At 40.5% G+C, this 18,987-nt stretch overlaps 1 protein-coding gene across 6 annotated transcripts in view; it reads left to right on the forward strand.

The window, feature by feature from the left end:
- Positions 1–17,122, forward strand: part of VPS13B (vacuolar protein sorting 13 homolog B) — a 391,004-nt gene extending 373,882 nt beyond the window's left edge. For all 6 annotated transcript variants that reach the window (XM_015856029.2, XM_015856025.2, XM_015856028.2 and 3 more), the window contains exons 59-62: positions 5,329–5,505; positions 7,934–8,036; positions 8,666–8,915; positions 14,661–17,122. In XM_015856029.2, coding sequence (XP_015711515.1) covers positions 5,329–5,505; positions 7,934–8,036; positions 8,666–8,915; positions 14,661–14,906 — 776 coding nt within the window. In that variant the 3' untranslated portion in view covers positions 14,907–17,122. The remainder of the gene's footprint in view (positions 1–5,328; positions 5,506–7,933; positions 8,037–8,665; positions 8,916–14,660) is intronic.
- The last annotated feature ends 1,865 nt before the right edge of the window (positions 17,123–18,987 follow it).

The following is an 18,987-nucleotide window of genomic DNA, read 5'->3' on the forward strand; positions in this document are numbered from 1 at the left end:
CGCGGTGACTGTCTCCTTCAACGACACACCAGAGCCCTTCAGAGCAAAAATTGTAAGCCCAAACTGCACAGCACAACCCAAAAGTTTGGCTGGATTAATTTAAAAGTTTCTGCTGTTCAGGAAAGCCAGGAAGCTGTGAAACACATTCACAAATGTGCTGTTCTGGTATAACACGTCCCTGTGCACAAGGCTTTGGTTGTTTGCAGGAGGATGTCCGAGTTTAGGAAATCAAGGTTCACAATTCCAGCATCCCTAATTTTCCTAAGAAATCAGACTTCTTATTAGAAACTTAGAACTGCACATCAACTTTTAAAGAAAGCTCCTTTGCAAGCTGGGACCCTGCTCCTACTCCCACTGTTCCTATTTAGAGTCCTCACTGCTAAATACATCTTCTCTTAGCAATGCAGGCAGCTAAGCATTCAAATAAATAACGAGGGTTACTGCGTAACTACAGGACGGCAATTATGGGACCTGTTGCTGAGGGAGGAGTCAGAAATATTTGAATGAATTTGTAATTTAAACTTGATTTTTTAGAAGGCTCTTTTCTCTCTGTACACAGCAGCACTCCGCCAAATGACATCAAGACCTCAGTTACACTTAAACCTATGTTTCAGTTTTTGTGAACGCATCAGAAAGCTGTTTCTGACCGTTTCATTTAACAGATGTTGTGCTTTCCCTGCAAAAACAGTTGTAGGCAAAAGGAGCTGCTGCTATGCTGCTTCCTTTCACCATGTTCCGAGTAAACATGTAAATGCTCACTGCAAAAAGACATCCAGGTTCTTCATGCATAAGGAAACAAACCGGAGCTGCTCTATTATATTCCTTCACATGCATGAAGAGTTCAGATCAGTACAGGATGGCAGAGAGCAAGTCCCCGTAAACCATAATTTCTCTGACATTATAATTGTAACATGGAGAAGTGTAAAAAAGATTTATAGGACAGTCAGAGTGCTGCCGCATTTGCAGAAACCATCTGACTCGGGCGAGCAGCTTAAAGAACTGCAAACACAGATTTCATGCGTAGGCATCGGCACGTAAGAGCGCTCGGCTCACTGATACGTTGTGGTATGTGCACACAACGAAGAGCTGCTTTTTTGATTTTTCCAAAAGTCTGGCTCGTGGTGACCCCAATTCTGCAAAGCTCTTAAGCGCATGCTTAAGAGCTTTGCTGAATCAGGGCCAAAATTATGTACTCTTGTCTCCTCCTCAGTGCAAGTTGTTCCCAGTGGTACATTCTTAAGTGCTTTGTCCTGTCTCGTTTTAAATGACTCAAGCACTGTCAGGGTGTTGTTTGATTTGATTGTTATCTTTGGCTGGCTGTCTTCTTCGCTAGTTTGGGGGAGACTGCTGGGTCATTTTAGTCACATCTGAACATGAAAAGAAGCAAAAGCTCATGACACGTGTTGGGATTTTTCCTACTATACGGTCAGACAAAAATACAGTGAAATAGTACATAAAATGTTTAGATGACAGGCACTCCCCACCGAGGAATTATCTTTTGTATTTTGCTTGACAGGGTCAAGCTCAAAATAATAAGCCAAGTGTAAAAGAGAATATTGAAACGATGGGCCTTATTTTCAGCTACTGGTCCTAGTGAAAGTAACGTGGTGAAGCAGCTCCATGAGAAAGTCAGTAATTTCTGAATAACTGAAAAGGTAATAAATATTAAAGGAAAAAAAAAAAAATCATTATTCATAATTTCAAAAGTGCTGTTGCATGCTATTGTTTTTAGGGAGGTGTATTGATAGCAGTGCTGACTGACAGTGTAATAATTGTGCTGTGGAGAAGGTAAAGCCTGAACTGCAGAAATTCAGATTTCTATTATGAAGGGATGTTGTTGCTTTTACAGGGCCTCAATCGCTGAATCGAGGCTGCTTGACTTTTGACTACCTACAGACTAAATTGTGAGATCCAGTGCTAATCCTGCAGGTCTTGCTATTCCACATCCCAGTTGTACAAATACGTGAATATGAGCCAACAGGTGCACTTTATTTTAGCTGTTTTTTCATGCGATGTTATTTTCAGTATAATAGACTTGTGGCAACCCAGGAGGACAATAGCAAAAGGGAACAGAAACACTTTCAGTTTTGGTAGCTTACAGCCTCGTGGCAGGGCATGGCCAGTTTCTCCTGGTGAAGGACTGGAATATTTCCATTTATTCCTCTGAAGGCTTGCTGCAAGCAAACTGAGCTTTGCTAAATTCTGTGAGCCATGCTTTTTCTACATGCAGCGAATATTGTTTGTCAGTCTGAGCAGGAACCAGTTACTGTCAGTAATCAAATTCTGTTTGAAGTAGTGCAGTGATATACTCTGAACTATCTGAATTTTGTAGTTATCGAAGTATCTTTTTTATGCTTACTGAGCAACATATATTAACTAGAGTGCACCCCAGCTGATGCTTAGCAGATGTTACGGTGCTGCTGGAAATTCTTTGGTCCAGTAATGGAAGAATATGTTTTTGTTTTGTTGCTTTGGTGTTTAATTTTATTGAGGTTTTCTTTATACAGGCATAATGTGTGTGTACATATGTGGACATGCATATAAAATTGAATGCCTAGGGTAAGGAAGGGAAGAAGAATGGGGAACTGTTTCATAAAAGATAAAAATAAAAATAAGAACTGGGGAAAAAAAAAAAAAAAAAGAAAAAAAAGAAAAGAAAGAATGGGTAAGAAACATTATGGAGAAAGGGCAGGGACAGCAGGAGGACAGACAATAGAGCTGCATCCAGACCGTGAGGGTGAGACTGGGAAGGGAGGAACCATGGCGTGTACCTCATGCTCTGCCTGCCTCACACCCAACAAGCAGCATATGGGGAGAGACATTCTGATGTAAATCTGTCCAGCACGGTGCTTCTTCCACTGACTTCACGTTAGAAAAACAGAAGCCCCATGGATACCACAGAACATCTGCTTCACACCATTTCTGGTGCAAGGAAAGGCACGTGTGTGTTACTGTTGTCTCACTGCTGTTGGGGTTTGAGGTTGTTTAGCCTTCAATTTATATACATTTTTCCTTTTCTCACACATGATGTGTACAGGAAAGTTGCTGCACAGACCTGACTTCCCCACACACAAATGGTGGGACGGGCCACTCTTTATATTAAAGAAGTACAGTTATAGTTTATTACATGATTTGTGGGAGTGACCACAACGCCTGAATGAGTTGCCAGTGTGTTGTGGTTTGAGGTAAGAGACTACAAAGGGTGAGCAGAGAGGGAGGAGAGCACCTTTGGCTGTAGGTTGGAAGACACAACTTGCAAAAGGGTTTGAGTGCAGTGGCACCACAGACAAGCTCAGAATGTGTGTAAATGGCTGAATAACAGAAGGTGTGGAAGTACTAAACAGTGGGCTAATTAAGCCATATATTATTTCGGGTACTGTATAAATAATCTTATATAACAGAGTCACAGCAGTTTCCATTCTGCTTCCTTGTCCTCTGGGCCTAATTCCAGCTGAGAAGTGCCTGGAGCATACCACAGGTCCTTTGGAGTAGGCTCTTATTTATTATTACCTTATAACATTGCTCAAGTGTATTGCAGTAAATAATTTACTAGTGCTAGGACTTAGGTGGATTACGTTTAATAAGGCAATAACTTCTGTTCTGAAAGCACAGTTGCTGTGGGTGACCTCGATAGATGGGGTGAAGGAGGTCACAGGGTAATGCAATACTGCAACTTAGCAGAACACCAAGTATTGTTTCATCTCTTCCAACGCAACCCAATTGTACAAAAGAAAAGACTGGACAAATGATCCCAATTGTGTAATGCGGTGTTGGATATTATTTTAGCCAAACAGCAGGAGCAGCTGGTAAGTACTAGTAAAACAGAAATGAACTGAAAATCGTATCATTTCCATGACATAAAATTAAGGAGGTTTCATGACCTTTGTAAATGAAGAAGAGTAAATCAGCTGAATGCTGATCTCAATAAAAATGGAGTATTGTATTAAAAGTAGAGCGGTATTTTCTGGGGAAATGTTATACATTTCTCAGCAAATTATGCACATAACAGAAGTTGGAAGCGATTTCTCTAAGAAGAAAGGGAGGCTTTTATGGAGGATGCAAGTTGCATGAATTGCCGGTGGACAGTGCTCCAGGGGCAAGGATCTGGGAAAATGTGTGCTGCTTCTCCTTCTTGTCTTTATTTGGGCAGAACACCAGTGTACAAGGACGATATTAGTTCATGTTGTTCGAAGTCAGCAATTTCTTCGTTTATCCAGTAACAGTAACTGAAACCATCTGAGCACTGGTTAGCGGCTAGCTGACTAGCGTGTATCATGCTGGTAAACATATGGGGCCAAATACCTCTGCTGTGCTTGTCAGAGTCTGTAGAATCGTGCCTGCATTTGCTTCCACATACAAAGCAGTATCCTCAGAGATGCCTTTGTCACGGTAGAAATGCCCGGTTCCCGAGGTGAGATGCCATCCTTTCCTTTAATATGTGGCTTGATACTAAGAGCTATCCAAGGAGCCCCCAAACTTGCTTTTTGCTGAGCAAAAAGCATTGAATCAGGCAAACCATCTTCCAACTGGTGTCACTTTGTCCAATCATTGTATTCTTAGCGATATCCAAATAGCTTATCTATCAAAATTACAATAACAAGAGTCATGTCTGTGGTTAAGTGGCTCGAGTAAACTAAAGATCAAAGAAATGTACCACCTCGCATACCTGTTTACATTTAGGAAGATTTAGGTCGGAGTTCTCTGTTGATACTAAAAGCTGGGAAGGTCACTATGTCACTTGTAAAAGTTTGACCCATGCACATTAAAGTAAAATATGATCGTTTTCTCAAAAAAGTAACAAAAAGTCTCAAAGTCTAATTCTGCTAATCTTAGTAATATATCAAAAGTTGCATTAGCTTATGAACATTTCTGGCAGTGGAAGAGGATATAAAAATGATGTATTGAATACAGGCAGTTTTTATTCTCATGAAGTCTATCTCAGGCTTATGTGAAAATCTCATTTCCATAAGAGCTAAACTCTTCAAAAAACTGGTGGATTTTACTCCAAGCCCAGCATTTTCAGAATTACTACACAGAATGAGCTAAATTATACCAATTCAGCTTATGCCTGTAGAGAAAGCAGTTGGATGGTGAAAATGTACTTTCACATTAAGTGAATGTTGAAAAAAGTAAAATACCTCAAAAAATTAAGTGACTGTTTAACTTAAACTGAAGCTGAAGTGTTTTTCAGATAATTGGTTGCATTCTAAATAGCCGTGCAAGGTGGGCGGAGTACCATCTGAAATCCAAACAGCGTTCAGTTGCAGTGACACGATTTCTTCTGGGATATTAATCTCCACTAACTTCTGGGGACTCTTGTTTTTCCAGGTGCAATTGCTGGCATTGTAGATCAACCCATGCGGAATTTTCAGAGAGTGTCTGAGAGCCAAGCATCAGCAGGGCATAAAGCCAAAGGTGTTATCTCTGGTGTGGGAAAAGGCATTATGGGAGTCTTTACAAAGCCAATTGGAGGTGCGGCTGAACTCGTCTCCCAAACAGGATATGGTGAGTTTCTCGGTTTCCAGCATCTCTGTTTCATTTTTCATGACCAGATCTTTAAAATGCTCTTCAGATACAACCGGCTATGTCAAATTACTCAGCTTGGAAGCTTAGAGAAGGAGCTGTAAGTGCCACATTTGTATAGTTACAAATGTTGTACTCATTTTCTTCAAAAATCAAGTTGTGCTTCTCTCTTGTGTTGCTGATCAGTTCTTGTATGGCCACAGAAACACAGAATGCAGAAAGCATGAAGTAATTGTTGGAATACACTGGAATTAGTTACAGAAACATATGTGCTTACAAAAGAGTTATTTACGTAAATGTAATCGAGCAACACTTTGTCCAGTTACAGCTTTATTTTGTGAATGCTTTGATACAGCAAGGCGAGAGTTAGGTTATCTCTATACAGAGAGAGTTATGTTCTTGGGAGAATATCCTCTTTATTTTGGACAGCTGTGAGAAGACAGCCCTGTCTGTAGGTACATGGGTAACCTTTGAACTACCTGCGGTGGGCTGTCAGGTAAGACTTAGTGACAGGCACGTTGAATCCTTTCACATTGAAATAAATGCTTCTGGACCACCAAGAACTGTCAAAGATAAGAAGAAAACACCAAAACACACTGATTTCTTTGCTTCCAGTGTCATGAAATGAAAGCTGCTGGTCTGGATGTTTAAACAGAAGTGGATTGTGGGAGGCAACTGGGGAAGAAAGACAGGGAGATCTGTTGATACAAGGACAATGTGTCATTAATTTTGTTTCACTACATGGGATAAATCTTGAATATTTAGAATGTGCATAGTACATTCTAAGTACTACATTTTAGTAGAGCTAAAGTTTAGGACATTCTTTCCACAATTCCCATTACATTTAAAGCTCATTTCTTGAAGTAATCCATTGAAAGAAATAATTAAATATTAAATTTCTGTAATTCTTTAAAATAATTGCCTTGACTTCATCTGGTTTGTAGGAGTGTTAATAATATCCACTGTCCTGAAATACACATCCGATATGTAGAGCCCATATCAGTAAAATCAAAACTTGTGTCTGTTGTCATCTCACACTGCGAACTTTTTGTTGACTGTGGGATTATTCTTTTTAGATTCAGAGCAGTCTTTATCAAGAAACTTGTAACAGTAGAAGGACACTTTTCATTGCAGATATGGTACACAACACATCATGTTTTCCATGAGCATGTGACAGAAGGAGTTAGCCAGGAAAAAACATCAAAACTATATCAATAATAGCTGACAGTGCGTGAGAGGAAAACACAGGAGTTCAAGTAACTCTTACCCACAACTGGATTGGAAGTGGGACCGTGCCTCTTGGGGGGGACCAAGGGGTGGGGGACCACACAGAAATAAACACATGTTCTCTCTTTCTCCATCTGTAAATAACATTTTCACTCACATAATGCTGAGAACGTCAGTAAGCCAACTGTTACAACTGGGATGCTGCTTTTAAGTATTACCATCAACATGTGTGTTAAAAATTAAAGGGTTTTCTCAGTGCTGATGTTTTGTTTAAATTATTATCCATTGTGCAAAAAGGAATCTAAGTTATTGACACCCTTATGCAAAAAATGCCTTTTCCTTCAATAGAATGCTTAATTAGTCCAAAAAAAAAAAAACCATCTTTGTTTACTCAAAGAGTAACTTTGCACTAAACCTTATGACACTACTGCTAACTGCTTAGCCTACTTCCTGTCTTTCTTACTAATGTTTCTAAAACTAGTTAATTTGTGAATGTTTGGCAACCTTCTCATTCTCTTTTTGGTGACCGTGCCTCATTTTTAAAAGACCACAAGCCCTCTGAAAGCAAACATACTGTATCATCTTCAGCTCTGGATAGCCTGTTGAGAACGATGTTAAACTGCTTCTTCTAGTCTCCATTCTGTGTGGGCATTAAGAAGTGTTCACGGTAAACCAGATGCCCTGGGAGATCTCATGAATGCCTATGGATCTGTGCTTAACAGACTGAGATTAAGTGACTGAACATACAGGGCCTAGGCAAACTTTCCTTCAAATCTGTACCAATTGTGGCACATGCATGGAAGTGTTTTAATATTAACGACAAGAATTAACAACAGTCTTTATTTTTTATACAAAAACCGTAAGAGATATGTCCGATCCTTCTCTGGAATGATGGCTCTCAGGAGCATTATGTTTCTCTTAATTGCAAATGTATGGCAGATTTTTAGAACATTTTGGATTGTTGTTTTTTCTTTGATTCTTGCTAATGCAAGATCACTAGGGTTAAGTGCACAACTCTTGCGTTGTAATATTTAATGAATTATCTTGACTACAGCCTCCAGAGATGTGACATCACTTTGGATCTGCACTGCTTTATGAACTGCTTTTAACAGATGACATCACTACAACATGTAACTGTTTTTTAGAAAACAACTACTAAAAACCTTAAATTCTCTTACCGCAGGTATTTTGCATGGAGCTGGACTTTCTCAGCTTCCCAAGCAGCGCTCTCATCCAAATGATCAACAAGTTGAGCAGGCTCCAAATAGCCACGTCAAATACGTCTGGTAAAATTATTTAGACACTTGCTCATTTTTACATCCACGTTGTTTATTAATAGGCTCTGGCCTGTGGTCAAGTTAACAGGCTGCTTCCCTAGGAAAGGCTGAGTTATGGCAGTTTGTTTAGGAACATTAAACACGAAGGTAGTGCATAGAAACCCAATCTGCAAATGATGGGCTGCTGATCTGCTTCCAGCTTTGGAACTACAGAGCTGATCTTTATTTAATGGCATTCAGTGAGCTCTTATTTATCATTGCACTGAGCCCAAGAAAAATACTGCACATCTCCAGAAACAGCTGTTAGTGAAGATAGCTTTATTTTCTGTGCTGAATTTGTAAGCCGCTTCTCAGGGTAATTTTTCTATTAGGATGGGAAATAGGCTGACCTAGCATGGTTATTAGGCCAACTTTGCATTGAATGATTAGGGAGTTTTGATAAATAACATTTTCACATTTATCCACTAAATCTTGAGTCTTACATTGTTCAGTAACGGAGATTTGGAATGTATTCCATGGCTTATTTTCTATTTGTAGACGATAGCTACAGGCTTAAGAGCATTAGTGATCAAAAGAAGTCCTTGAGGATCCAGTGCCTAACACTAACTACTTCTTTTTTTTGTTCTTTGATAACACAGGAAAATGCTGCAATCTTTAGGGAAGCCAGAGGTCCATATGGCCTTAGATGTCATGATTGTCAGTGGGTCAGGCCAGCAGCACGACGGCTGCTTGCTGCTCACCTCGGAGGTGCTTTTTGTGGTCAGTATCAGCGAAGACACGCAGCAGCAGGCCTTCCCCGTGACTGAAATCGATTGTCTGGAGGATGATCAGCAAAAAGATCTGCTGAAGGTGCAACTGAAACAACAGAGAGTGCCTTGCGATTTGGAGGTAAGGGCTGAGTGATGTTTTCAGTCAAAGATCACAGTGGTGGTGATGCTTTTAGCACTGGGCACACTCACCTTTGGGTTGAGAGACCGGAGGTTTAAGTACCAAACCAGGGCACCCATTGTTCTCACAAACTCATTGTTGACTGTTGCCCTTTGGATAAAAGGAACTCGTCTCTTTGCTTCTGTCCTCTTTCTGATCATGAAATTTTTTTATCTGTGACAGCAATTTTCCAAGGGAAAAATTAGAGGAAGTGTAGGTTCTTGGCAAGCACCACCTTGTTTCTGAAGAAGTTCTCATGCCTAGCTGCAGGTATGTGAGGTGCTTGTCTGCCAGTTAGAGCTGTGCCTACAAAGTCACAGTGAGAACAGTTCCTTTCATCATTCTGTGAATTCTGTTCTAACAACTCAGTAATGCTGATGCATCCTTCCTTCAGGTGTTTCTTATCACCCCACTTTCAGGGAAGTGCTTTTTCTTGGCTGCTGTTTAGTTATTTAGATGTTCCTTCTTTTGCAAATGCTATCTTTAAAAAAGACCAGTTTTCTTGCTGAGATTGGAGGCACCAATTGTTTGCCAGGAAGAGCATAAATCCTTCATCTTCCTATTGAAAGATCTCTAGGCCATTTGAATGCTGAGGTTTTGGATGAATTATCATCTTTTAATGGTAGAAGAATGGTATATTTTTACACTTTTGGGAAACAATGTTTATTGTATTAAATTCTCAAGTGGAATCAATGGCCCTATGATTTCAAAAACGAACATGTATGTCCTAATTCCTGTTTTTTCTGAACGTATGTCAGGTAGTCAATGCACTGCCGTGCCACAAATTCCTGTTTCAAATATGCAAAAAGAATAAATGCAAAGTAACAGAAAGTATGAGGTGTGCCAAAAGTAGGGGAGGCTTCAGCGTTCTCAGTAAAAACCAAACTTTGCTGGTCACCAAAGAATTTTGCCATCGATTCCAGCAGAACAGGGACTTCATCTGTATCATGACAATACTTGGAATTTTTACGGAAGGCATTTGAATTTCTGAATTCTCTGTTTATATTTATTGTCTTTCCAGTAATGTCAGTCTCACAGAGTGATGTTGACTGAACTTGCCCTTTTGCATCGCTGTTTTCCATGAGGCATTACTTAAATTTGATGCAAGTGGCCAAAGCTCAGCTTTTCTGTCCCTGAACAGTGTGGTTGCTGGAGGCACCCATTCTACTGAATGTAGCCCATCCTGCTCAGTTCAGAACTGCTGTCCTGGAGGGAAGTTGATTTCTTCTCCCTCAGATTACTGATGCACTCAATTTAACCCTAATTTTAGCAGCAGGCTGTATTTTTTTAATTGGGTTGTAGTAGCTGTGGTGGTTCTTTATATCCATGGGGTGAGGAGTAGGCTGCTGCTCTGTTGGGGGGATGCTTGCCCAAAGGTTGCTGCAAGATGGTGATGTCTGCCTAGGAGGAGGAAAAGCAAGGGATGGGGAGTAATTCCAGTCCCCATAGCTGCTGCAGCTGGCAATATGGGACTACTAGGCCAAGTGGCTCATGTAAATGCTCCATTCTAAGTGACGTGCACAGAATCCAACATTCCTATGTACACACCATTAAGTGACCTGCCTTGGAGAGGTACAGGGCTAAATACATGTTTCTTTCTTTAACTGTGGATAAAAATATGGGACCCCCTACTCCTGAGGCATAGCAATGCCAGGAGCTATAGGCCTTGAGGCATCCAATCTCTGCGTACAGTGTCTTCTGCTGACACATACTGAGAGTGCAGTGAAATACAGTGAAAATGCGTGGCATGATAAAAGCAATGAAGAGTGCATGTGCCTCAGGGGTGGAGCAAAGTCAGTTCTGTAGAGCACCAGTGTTTATGGGAACCAAGGCCTCCCTTTCAGCTGTTCAACAAGAGTGTGTAAAAAGGCTCTGTGAATATAAGGAAAAGCAAACTTAGGAGCAGCAAACTATGGCTTACAGGTAAGCAGCTTCAGAGCTGCAGAGCTACACCTGAATAGACATGACTCCCGGCTCTTACTGGTAGGCTGTCTTGCTGTAGCTGTACATGGTGACCTTGGTGAAGACCAACATTTTTTTGCTGAAAAAATGCCCATATAGGTCTGCCAAAATATTATGGTGAGGTATTATTGCCAAATGTAAATTATATCTATTTTGCTGATTATTTGAGTCAAAGACAAATTGAAACAAATCATTTCAGCATTATAAAAATACTTTTGTGTGTGTGTGTGTGTGTGTGTCTTCTTGTCCACCCAAAATAATTGCCAGAAGTTTTGTTTCAGCTCTGCCCAAAACAGTTTCTCCCTTTGCCTCTCCTCAGCTTCTTGGAACTATTAGGAAACAAAACATGAGTTGTTCTACAGCTGTAATCACCAGAGATGTTATAGAGCATATTTTGACTCTTTCAGCAGTCGGTGTGCCTGATGGCTTGTTCTCCTCCACAAGATATAACTTAATCCATCTGGCTAGGAATAACCTGGATGGAATCTTGAAAACTTTGGCACTGACAACATTGTTATTGAAAGGGAAGCATTAATTGTGCTTGGATTGTCTTCCAAAGTAATTGAGACACTGCGTGCTTCCAGGCAGGCATCAAGCTCTCTAAGAGCCTCCTATTCCAACTGCTCTTGATATAGTTCATTGCAGGCAGCAAAAAATCGAAGGAAGCTGGAATTTGAGATATTCCAGGATTTCTATGTGATGTTCTGCAACAGGGTTTTCACACATGCTACCTGTATCGTACTTGGAGCTGAAAGCCACTCCGTGGATTGTTAAAGAAGTTGTGAGGAGGAAAGAGCCCTCAGAATAACAGACCTTTTTACTCACTCCGTGTGCACAAAGAAAACCATAATTGCTACACACACATCTGGACTGCTACAACAAATATGTCGTAGCTACTGTAGATTTAGTTAGAACTGCTGAAGGATTATTCTTTATAAATCATAGTTGGAGGAATTTTAGGAAAAAAATAAAAGTTCCTAACCCAGACAACGTGACTTAAAGGCCACGTGTTGTTTAAGATTCATCTAGCAGGTGCTCTAAGCAACCCTTGTTCAATTTTTGATTGATTGAATGGTTTGGCTGTCAACATTACAGATTCTCAAAATAGCTGGTTAAGGAACGTAGTGACAGTGCTAGGTCCCATTTAGGGGAGAAAAAAAAAGTTGAATAGCAGCAATTCCAAGTTTTTCTTGTTGTCTTGACAATATAAGCTAAACTGTAACTGGCTGGGGAAGCAGACAGTTACAAATGAGGTCATCTGGAAGCAGGTAGGATCCCAGATACTTTGGAAGACTGTCCAAGTACAGTTAATATTTCCTCCTGAATAATTATGCTTTATTTGTGGGATATGGCCTAGGTCTGAATGAATCAAAGAATCACAGACCAATTTGGGTTGGAAGGGAGCTACTTCCCACCCATGGGCACAGAAATACTTCTCACCAGACCAGGCTGCCCAGGGCCCCATCCAACCCAGCCTAGAACACCTCCAGGGATGGGGCATCCACAGCTTCTCTGTGCAGCCTGCACCAGCACCTCAGCACCTTCACTGTGAAGAATTTCTTCCTTACGTCTCATTTAAATCTACCCTCTTTTATGAGGTTTGCTCTGAAAGTAATGCCTCCAATTTTTTAGTATATTCGCCCATGACATCAAAGGCAGATATTGGTAGTATGGAAGCACAGGGGTGGTCTGACAAAATGGCACCTGATATGGAAGTGCCTGTAGAGCAAAGGTGTGGAATTGAATTCCTTTGTGCAGAAAAATGGCACCCACTGACATTCATTGAGGGTCCCACGAATAATGGGTTCACCCAATTAGGAGACTTCAATGCCAACACCATTTCCATGTGTTTTGACACCTTTTGTCTTTTGGGCACTGTGAAGTCAGAACTGTTAGTGTAGTTTACATAGGTGCTACTTCAGCATATGCATCTCCTTTCAACTGGTAGAACAGATGGACTGCTGAGGTGCTGCTTCTGCAGTCCGCATTTTCAGCAGACTGAAGCCATCATTCAGACATTCTCCATTCTCCATTGCCATGTATCTAGCTGCTGCAGCAGCAGTCTGCCTTGCAATTTTTTCCCCCTCCCTTTAAGGAGAGAGTAGAGGAAACGACACTTTCCTCTGCCCATTTCTTCATTTCCATTGTTTCTGAGCACAGGCTCCAACTTTGAGCTTCTGAGTTTGTTCAAGAGCCTGCTTCCTTTAGCATTTTTGTGGTGATGATTGAAAACAGGAGGGTTTCTGCTTGATGAGCAGTAAATTCTTCTCCAAAGGCATAGTTTGTTTTTTTTTTATACATATAAAAAAAAAGGCAAGGGACTGTTTTGATTTGAACGTGACAGCTGTCACTATCTATGAATCATATTAATTATTTCTTCAAATAGGCAATGGTTTGTTTTAAATGAGCCTTGCAGTCCAAAGATGTGACAAGATATTGATCCTGGCTGTTAAACAGAATCCAATGGCACTGCTTGAAAATACCATTGAGGCATGTGTAAAACTTCCTGAAAGAAAGGCTGAAGGCAGCAGTCTTTGAATCCTCGGCGTGACATCCAACAAAGGAAGACATTTTAAACCCTGCAGAAATGCAAATGGTCAGCAGTTCTCTAACTGTAACTAAGGAAGCATCAAAACCTATCCCTGTGATTCTATGATGCAATTCTATCCCTAGGATAGCGTCTGCCTTTCTTTTATTTTCACACTTTGGAAATAAGTTTGATTCTGAATTCACACAGTATCACAGTCTTGTGCGGGTTGGAAGTGACCTTAGAGATCATCGAGTCCAACCCCCGCGATTCGAGCCTCTGTGTAGCAAGCGGCACTTCTACCACTTGCACCACAGGGGGGATTCGAACCCGGTTGATATTGACAACACTGCGGCATCCATGGCGATGTTTCTGAAATAGCTGATGCCTGCATACATGTTCTCCCTTCTCAGTTTAGTTGCAGTCAATTTCTTTCTCTTCAGAGAAAAAAAAAAAAAAGTACACAGCAGATTCTTCCAGGGCCAGATTTGCCCATGGCTTTTCATCTAAAATGACTGAAACCACATGGTAGATGCCACCTTTCTGTTAGCAACCTTGGCTTTAGCTAGGGGTGCATCATTACGGCCTTCTTACTAGAACCTGGAACCTCAACATATTTCAGCCTACAAAAAGGGATTTTTTCAGAGTAGTCTCTCCATCTCACATTGGAGAAGACACTTTGCATGAGTTCTTAAGCAGATAAGTAGCAGGCCCAAACCATCTTTAGTGAAAATCTTCTTTAAAAAACTCTGTAGTTCTGTGGATGGTTTTGTGGTTACCAGAAACAGGTGGATGTATGTGAAAGTTTTGCTGATCAATCAGAACTGCTATCTGATAAACACTCTTGGGAGCTACTGGCGTTTTTCTAATGGGGCTTTAGGTATTTTTTCCTGTCTGCAAAGAGCTGGTCTGTCGTAAAGATCTTCTCTTGAGCAAGTTGTGTTGGGTCCATCCCTGGAAATCTCCAAAGATTCTGCTTAGACTTTCCTATGGTGGAACTGGAGCTTCACAGGCAAGAACAAATCAAAATAGCAAAGAGCTATTCATCATCCAGTGACAGGAGGAATCTGCTGATTAATACATCCATGAAACTATTATAAGGGAGATCCCAGGGAGGAAGGTTTTTAACTAGAGAAAATGATATGGAAGTTACCGTCTTCACCACTAAGTTCAGTCACCATCAATTACTCAATAATCCTTTTGTTGTCTAATTTCAGGCTGATGGAGTTAGAGAGAGACTATCAGAACAGCAGTACAACCGCCTCGTGGAATACGTCACAAAGACATCTCACCACCTCGCCCCCAGCACCGCCACAGGGCCAGCACCGCAAGCTGTGGCTGCCGAACACCTTCCAACTGTAACGAAAACATATAACTATGTGGTTGATCCAAACTTTGCCCAAGTATTCATTAGCAAATTTGTAATGGTAAAAAATAAAGCCTTGAGGAAAGGATTCTATTAATAAATAATTGTAATACCTTACTGTTTTAACATAACGCTTCCTACGCAGTAACCTGTATCAATGAAAGATGCATATAATTTTTGAGGAAGTAGGAGGTATAATAACCAAGTCAAGCTTTTCTAATCATGACAGCATTCCTGCTCCGTAGCCAAGATGCTGGTGCTGGAAGGAAGGTGTTCTAAAGTGAAACGGAAAAGCCTTACACTATATAGTTTGATCAAAATCCTTTCTTGTTCATTAACCAAAAAATCAGGGACTAAGGAAAAACTGCATGCACAGAGACATTTTTGCCACACAAAACATATGTATCAATACATACTATATCATATTTTAGGGTCTGCCAGTTTCTGTTGTAAACCAGGTTTATAACTCAGCTGTAAAAACTTGCTCAAGGCTGAGCCATTCCCCCCACACATGCACTGCCCCCAGCACACACATCCTGAGGCAAAACATTTTCCCCCACTAAATCTGAAAAACCCAGCATGGCTGTTTTAAGTTACTTAGTGACAGCTGGGTTTTAGCACCACTTTAACCTTAGAATAGCTTCCTTTATTTGACTGAAGTTTTGCAGGACATTAGTCCTTAATGTAAACTAGTGCCTTTGTGTGGTTTGGAGAACAAAACATGAACTACAACATGAATTTATTTTTAAAACCGTCTGTATACAGAAACTTTATTTCATCCACCATCAGATTTTCAGAACTTTGAATGTATGTATGACACTGCGTTGTCTGGTCATTTGCTGGAAGCCAATAACACGCGGGTCAAAAATTTACGAACCAGAGCTTAGCCTCCTTGAAATCGACTAAAAATCTATGAGCTCATAACGTGGATGTGCAGGTGCTAAATGCAGCCTTGGTGGGTCTTCCTTACTGCTGATCTGCCACCACTACGCACAGTACCAGCTTACTTAAGCCCTATTTTAAACTAATCATCTTTAAAGTGATAAAATTTGGGATACTTCAAAATAACAACCTATATTATCCGTGCTAAGGAAAATGAGATTATTTATTTATTTTTATTTCATTTTGGTCCAGAAGTAAGGACCCACAGGTTCCAGTTACAGTAATGAGTAGTTAATGGTGCCACTGCAGTGCACTTCTAAACACATCAAGACCAATGAGCTTTCTCACTGTTTTATTTTCAGCTATTTTGCAGTTTGTAGCAGAGAAGGAATCATTCTGGGCACAGTTAGATTACTGTATACACCAAATCTGTCTGGAGCAGCTGTTTTGTTATTTCTTTTTAAAGAGCTTACTTGGCTTTCAAGTGTGCTTCTAACTCCTCTATGTACTCACAGACATTCATTTTGTCTTGGGATTCCTGAAGGCCAGAGTTAGAGGCAAGAACTGGACTTAAATCTGATTAACGTTTAGCACAAATAGATACGCCTTTGTTATTTCATACCTTCTATGCATACCAGATATGACCAAATGCACAGTACCTACGAGTGGAGTATTGGCAGTATTTTTCTCATGAGGTCTGTTTTGTTGAATGTGATTTCTGAAAGCCGTGTCTCCCTGTGTACTGAAAGACAGAAGCCTGAGTTGTCCTTCCTGAATGTGAAATAGGCCCGTTCCTTATCAACATTTCATACAGTGCTTTAATAATTTAGTCTTTGTTTTAATATCGTTATTTAAAAAATAAATGTATATACACACACTTCATTCCTGAATATTTTATGGAGATAGTTTAATACTTCTAATTTTGCATATTGATGCTTAAATTGTAATATAGAGATTGTTTAAAGATAAATAAAGCTATTCCTGTAATAGCTGTTTCTGTGAGTTACTTGGCCATTCCATTACAAGTGAACTACAGTCACTGTATAGAACAATAGTGGTAAAGATACGCAAGCTTCGTGTTTGGATTCCTGTTGGTCACTGGCCTTTGTCATATACCAAAAAACAAAATAGATCCTGACAATGCTTTGGAAGTAAAGAGCTGCTCGTTACCTTGCCAAAACATGTGCTGAAAAGTTTTACGGTTTTGTGACTAGCTGAATCAAAACAGCACTGCAGTCACCATTTGAATTAGAGCAATCTGTTCATCTTACGTGTGGCACGGAAACCAGCCGAGAGGACACAACCACACCTGTGAAGGATGAGGGACGGCAGCAGCTCAATTCCTAAAACGTTGTAGGCTGCAGCCATTGTTTACGCTGTATCTGTGTTCCTCCAGAATTCTGTTCTCTTGGAATAAACATGCTTAAATTACGCACTTCTTCAGTGAACTAAGTGAGCATCTTTACTGCATTAGGCAGGTTCCTTCTCCCCCTTCTGACCGCATGTGTGGAAACATGTGCTGAGATGGCATATAAATCAGCCTCTCCTACATACGAGCTGTGTGAACTATGAAAACAAAGTTGTCCAAAGAGCAGCTGCCTGTACTTAGCTGCTAAAGCACTCCAATGTGTACCCTTAAAGCATACCTACTTTCATAATGCTCCTTAGACCTGGAGAGCTCACAACTCCAAATCTATCTTTTTAGTTTGCATCCAGAGCAATCAATCATTCCTCAAACACTCAAGAATAAAGCAAACCAGCCAAAAACTCAGAGGCACAGTCACTTACTTATAGATGGTAAGACCCCTCCCAAAGTAGTTTGGGTCAAACAATCCCTTTTAATATATTGTTTCACATAAAAATATAGCAAAAAATTCTTTTAAAAAGCCAACCACCCTTCACAGATGGTTGGAGGTAGCCTCAGGGCAGACAAGCTGTGCATCTCCTGTGCACAGCGTGCTGTCAGGCAGCTTAGTAGAATCTTGCTCACACAGGCCTTTGTACCACAGTAGGTCCCAACTGTTTGTTATGAAAGATGCAACTTACTTAACTTTAGAGAAGAACCACAAGAAAAACTGACGGCTTGGTGCTGATAGAAGAGCAGGTGAGCCCTTCTGCCTACCTCATTATAGTGGGCCCCAGCTTTGCCCTCCTGTCCCAGTCAAGAGGAAATGAATAGCTTGGCTGGCATTGCAGGCTGAAAGGAAGTGCATTGTTTTGTGAAAACACAATAGCATTATTTAAAAAAAAAAAAACAAAAAAACAAAAAAAAACATTTACTTAACTTACACACTGATGGTTCCTGAAGTGCAAAGAGAGCAGAACTGGCCTTTCCTTCTTGTTGAACACATTTAGACAGGAACAGCTCTGAGGAGTTCTGCTGCACAGACTAAAAGCTCTTCTTTCTCCTTTCTTTGAATCAATCAGTGCCGGTAGCAGAACGAAAACACCACTCTAGTTGGCAGCTAACAGCTCAGAATAAACAACTTACTTAGAATTTCAAAGTAAATTCATTCCTAACAACTGGGAAGACTGCATGCGCTACAGCTGGGAGGGAAGTTGGGTTCTTTCCACTCGCGCACCTGGCAGTAGCAAGTTGCCTTGCCTCTGGAGCTGTCATTATGACTGAAGACCCCTGGCTATTTGAACCTGCAGACACGGCTGAGAAAATGGTAGTCAGTCTATAATGGCATACCATGTTTATACTGTACATTTGGAAGATAAATTGGTATCATTTGCAATTGTTAAAGTTCGGTTTACATTTGTAGGAGCAGGGGTATTTTGATTACTAGATGGTTTCCCCTTCCACCACTAATGTCAAATTCTTTCTATGGTCAAGGGAAACACTGCAAGTTTAAAAGAAAATCCCATGTTGCTCCATAATAGCGTTCTGGATCAAATACATTATTTACTTGCTTTCATTAGTCCAAAAGCTGCTCACAGTTACCTATTAAGTTAAGTAGTTAATGATCCATTTAGAATAAGAGTTACTCCAAACAGGATTTGAACTGAAGACCTTCAAATACAACACAGATGGCTTAATTTGTCATGCTTCTTCATACAAAGCCTTCCCTTCTTTCACGTGATCAGCTTTGACTCCTCTCATAGTACCCACATTCAGCAATCAAGAGCTTCAGCCACACAGTTGTATATATTTCAACCTCAGCTACAGCAATGCACACAGCATGTTCCCTAAGACCGATAACAAAGCAGAAGATGGATCATCAGGTTGTGGACTACAGCCCTTTGTACATCAAATACATGTGAATACACTTGCAGTTTAAGGTAATTTCCCA

Source organism: Coturnix japonica, chromosome 2 (assembly GCF_001577835.2).
Source record: "Coturnix japonica isolate 7356 chromosome 2, Coturnix japonica 2.1, whole genome shotgun sequence".
In the NCBI taxonomy this organism is placed as follows: Eukaryota; Metazoa; Chordata; class Aves; order Galliformes; family Phasianidae; genus Coturnix; species Coturnix japonica.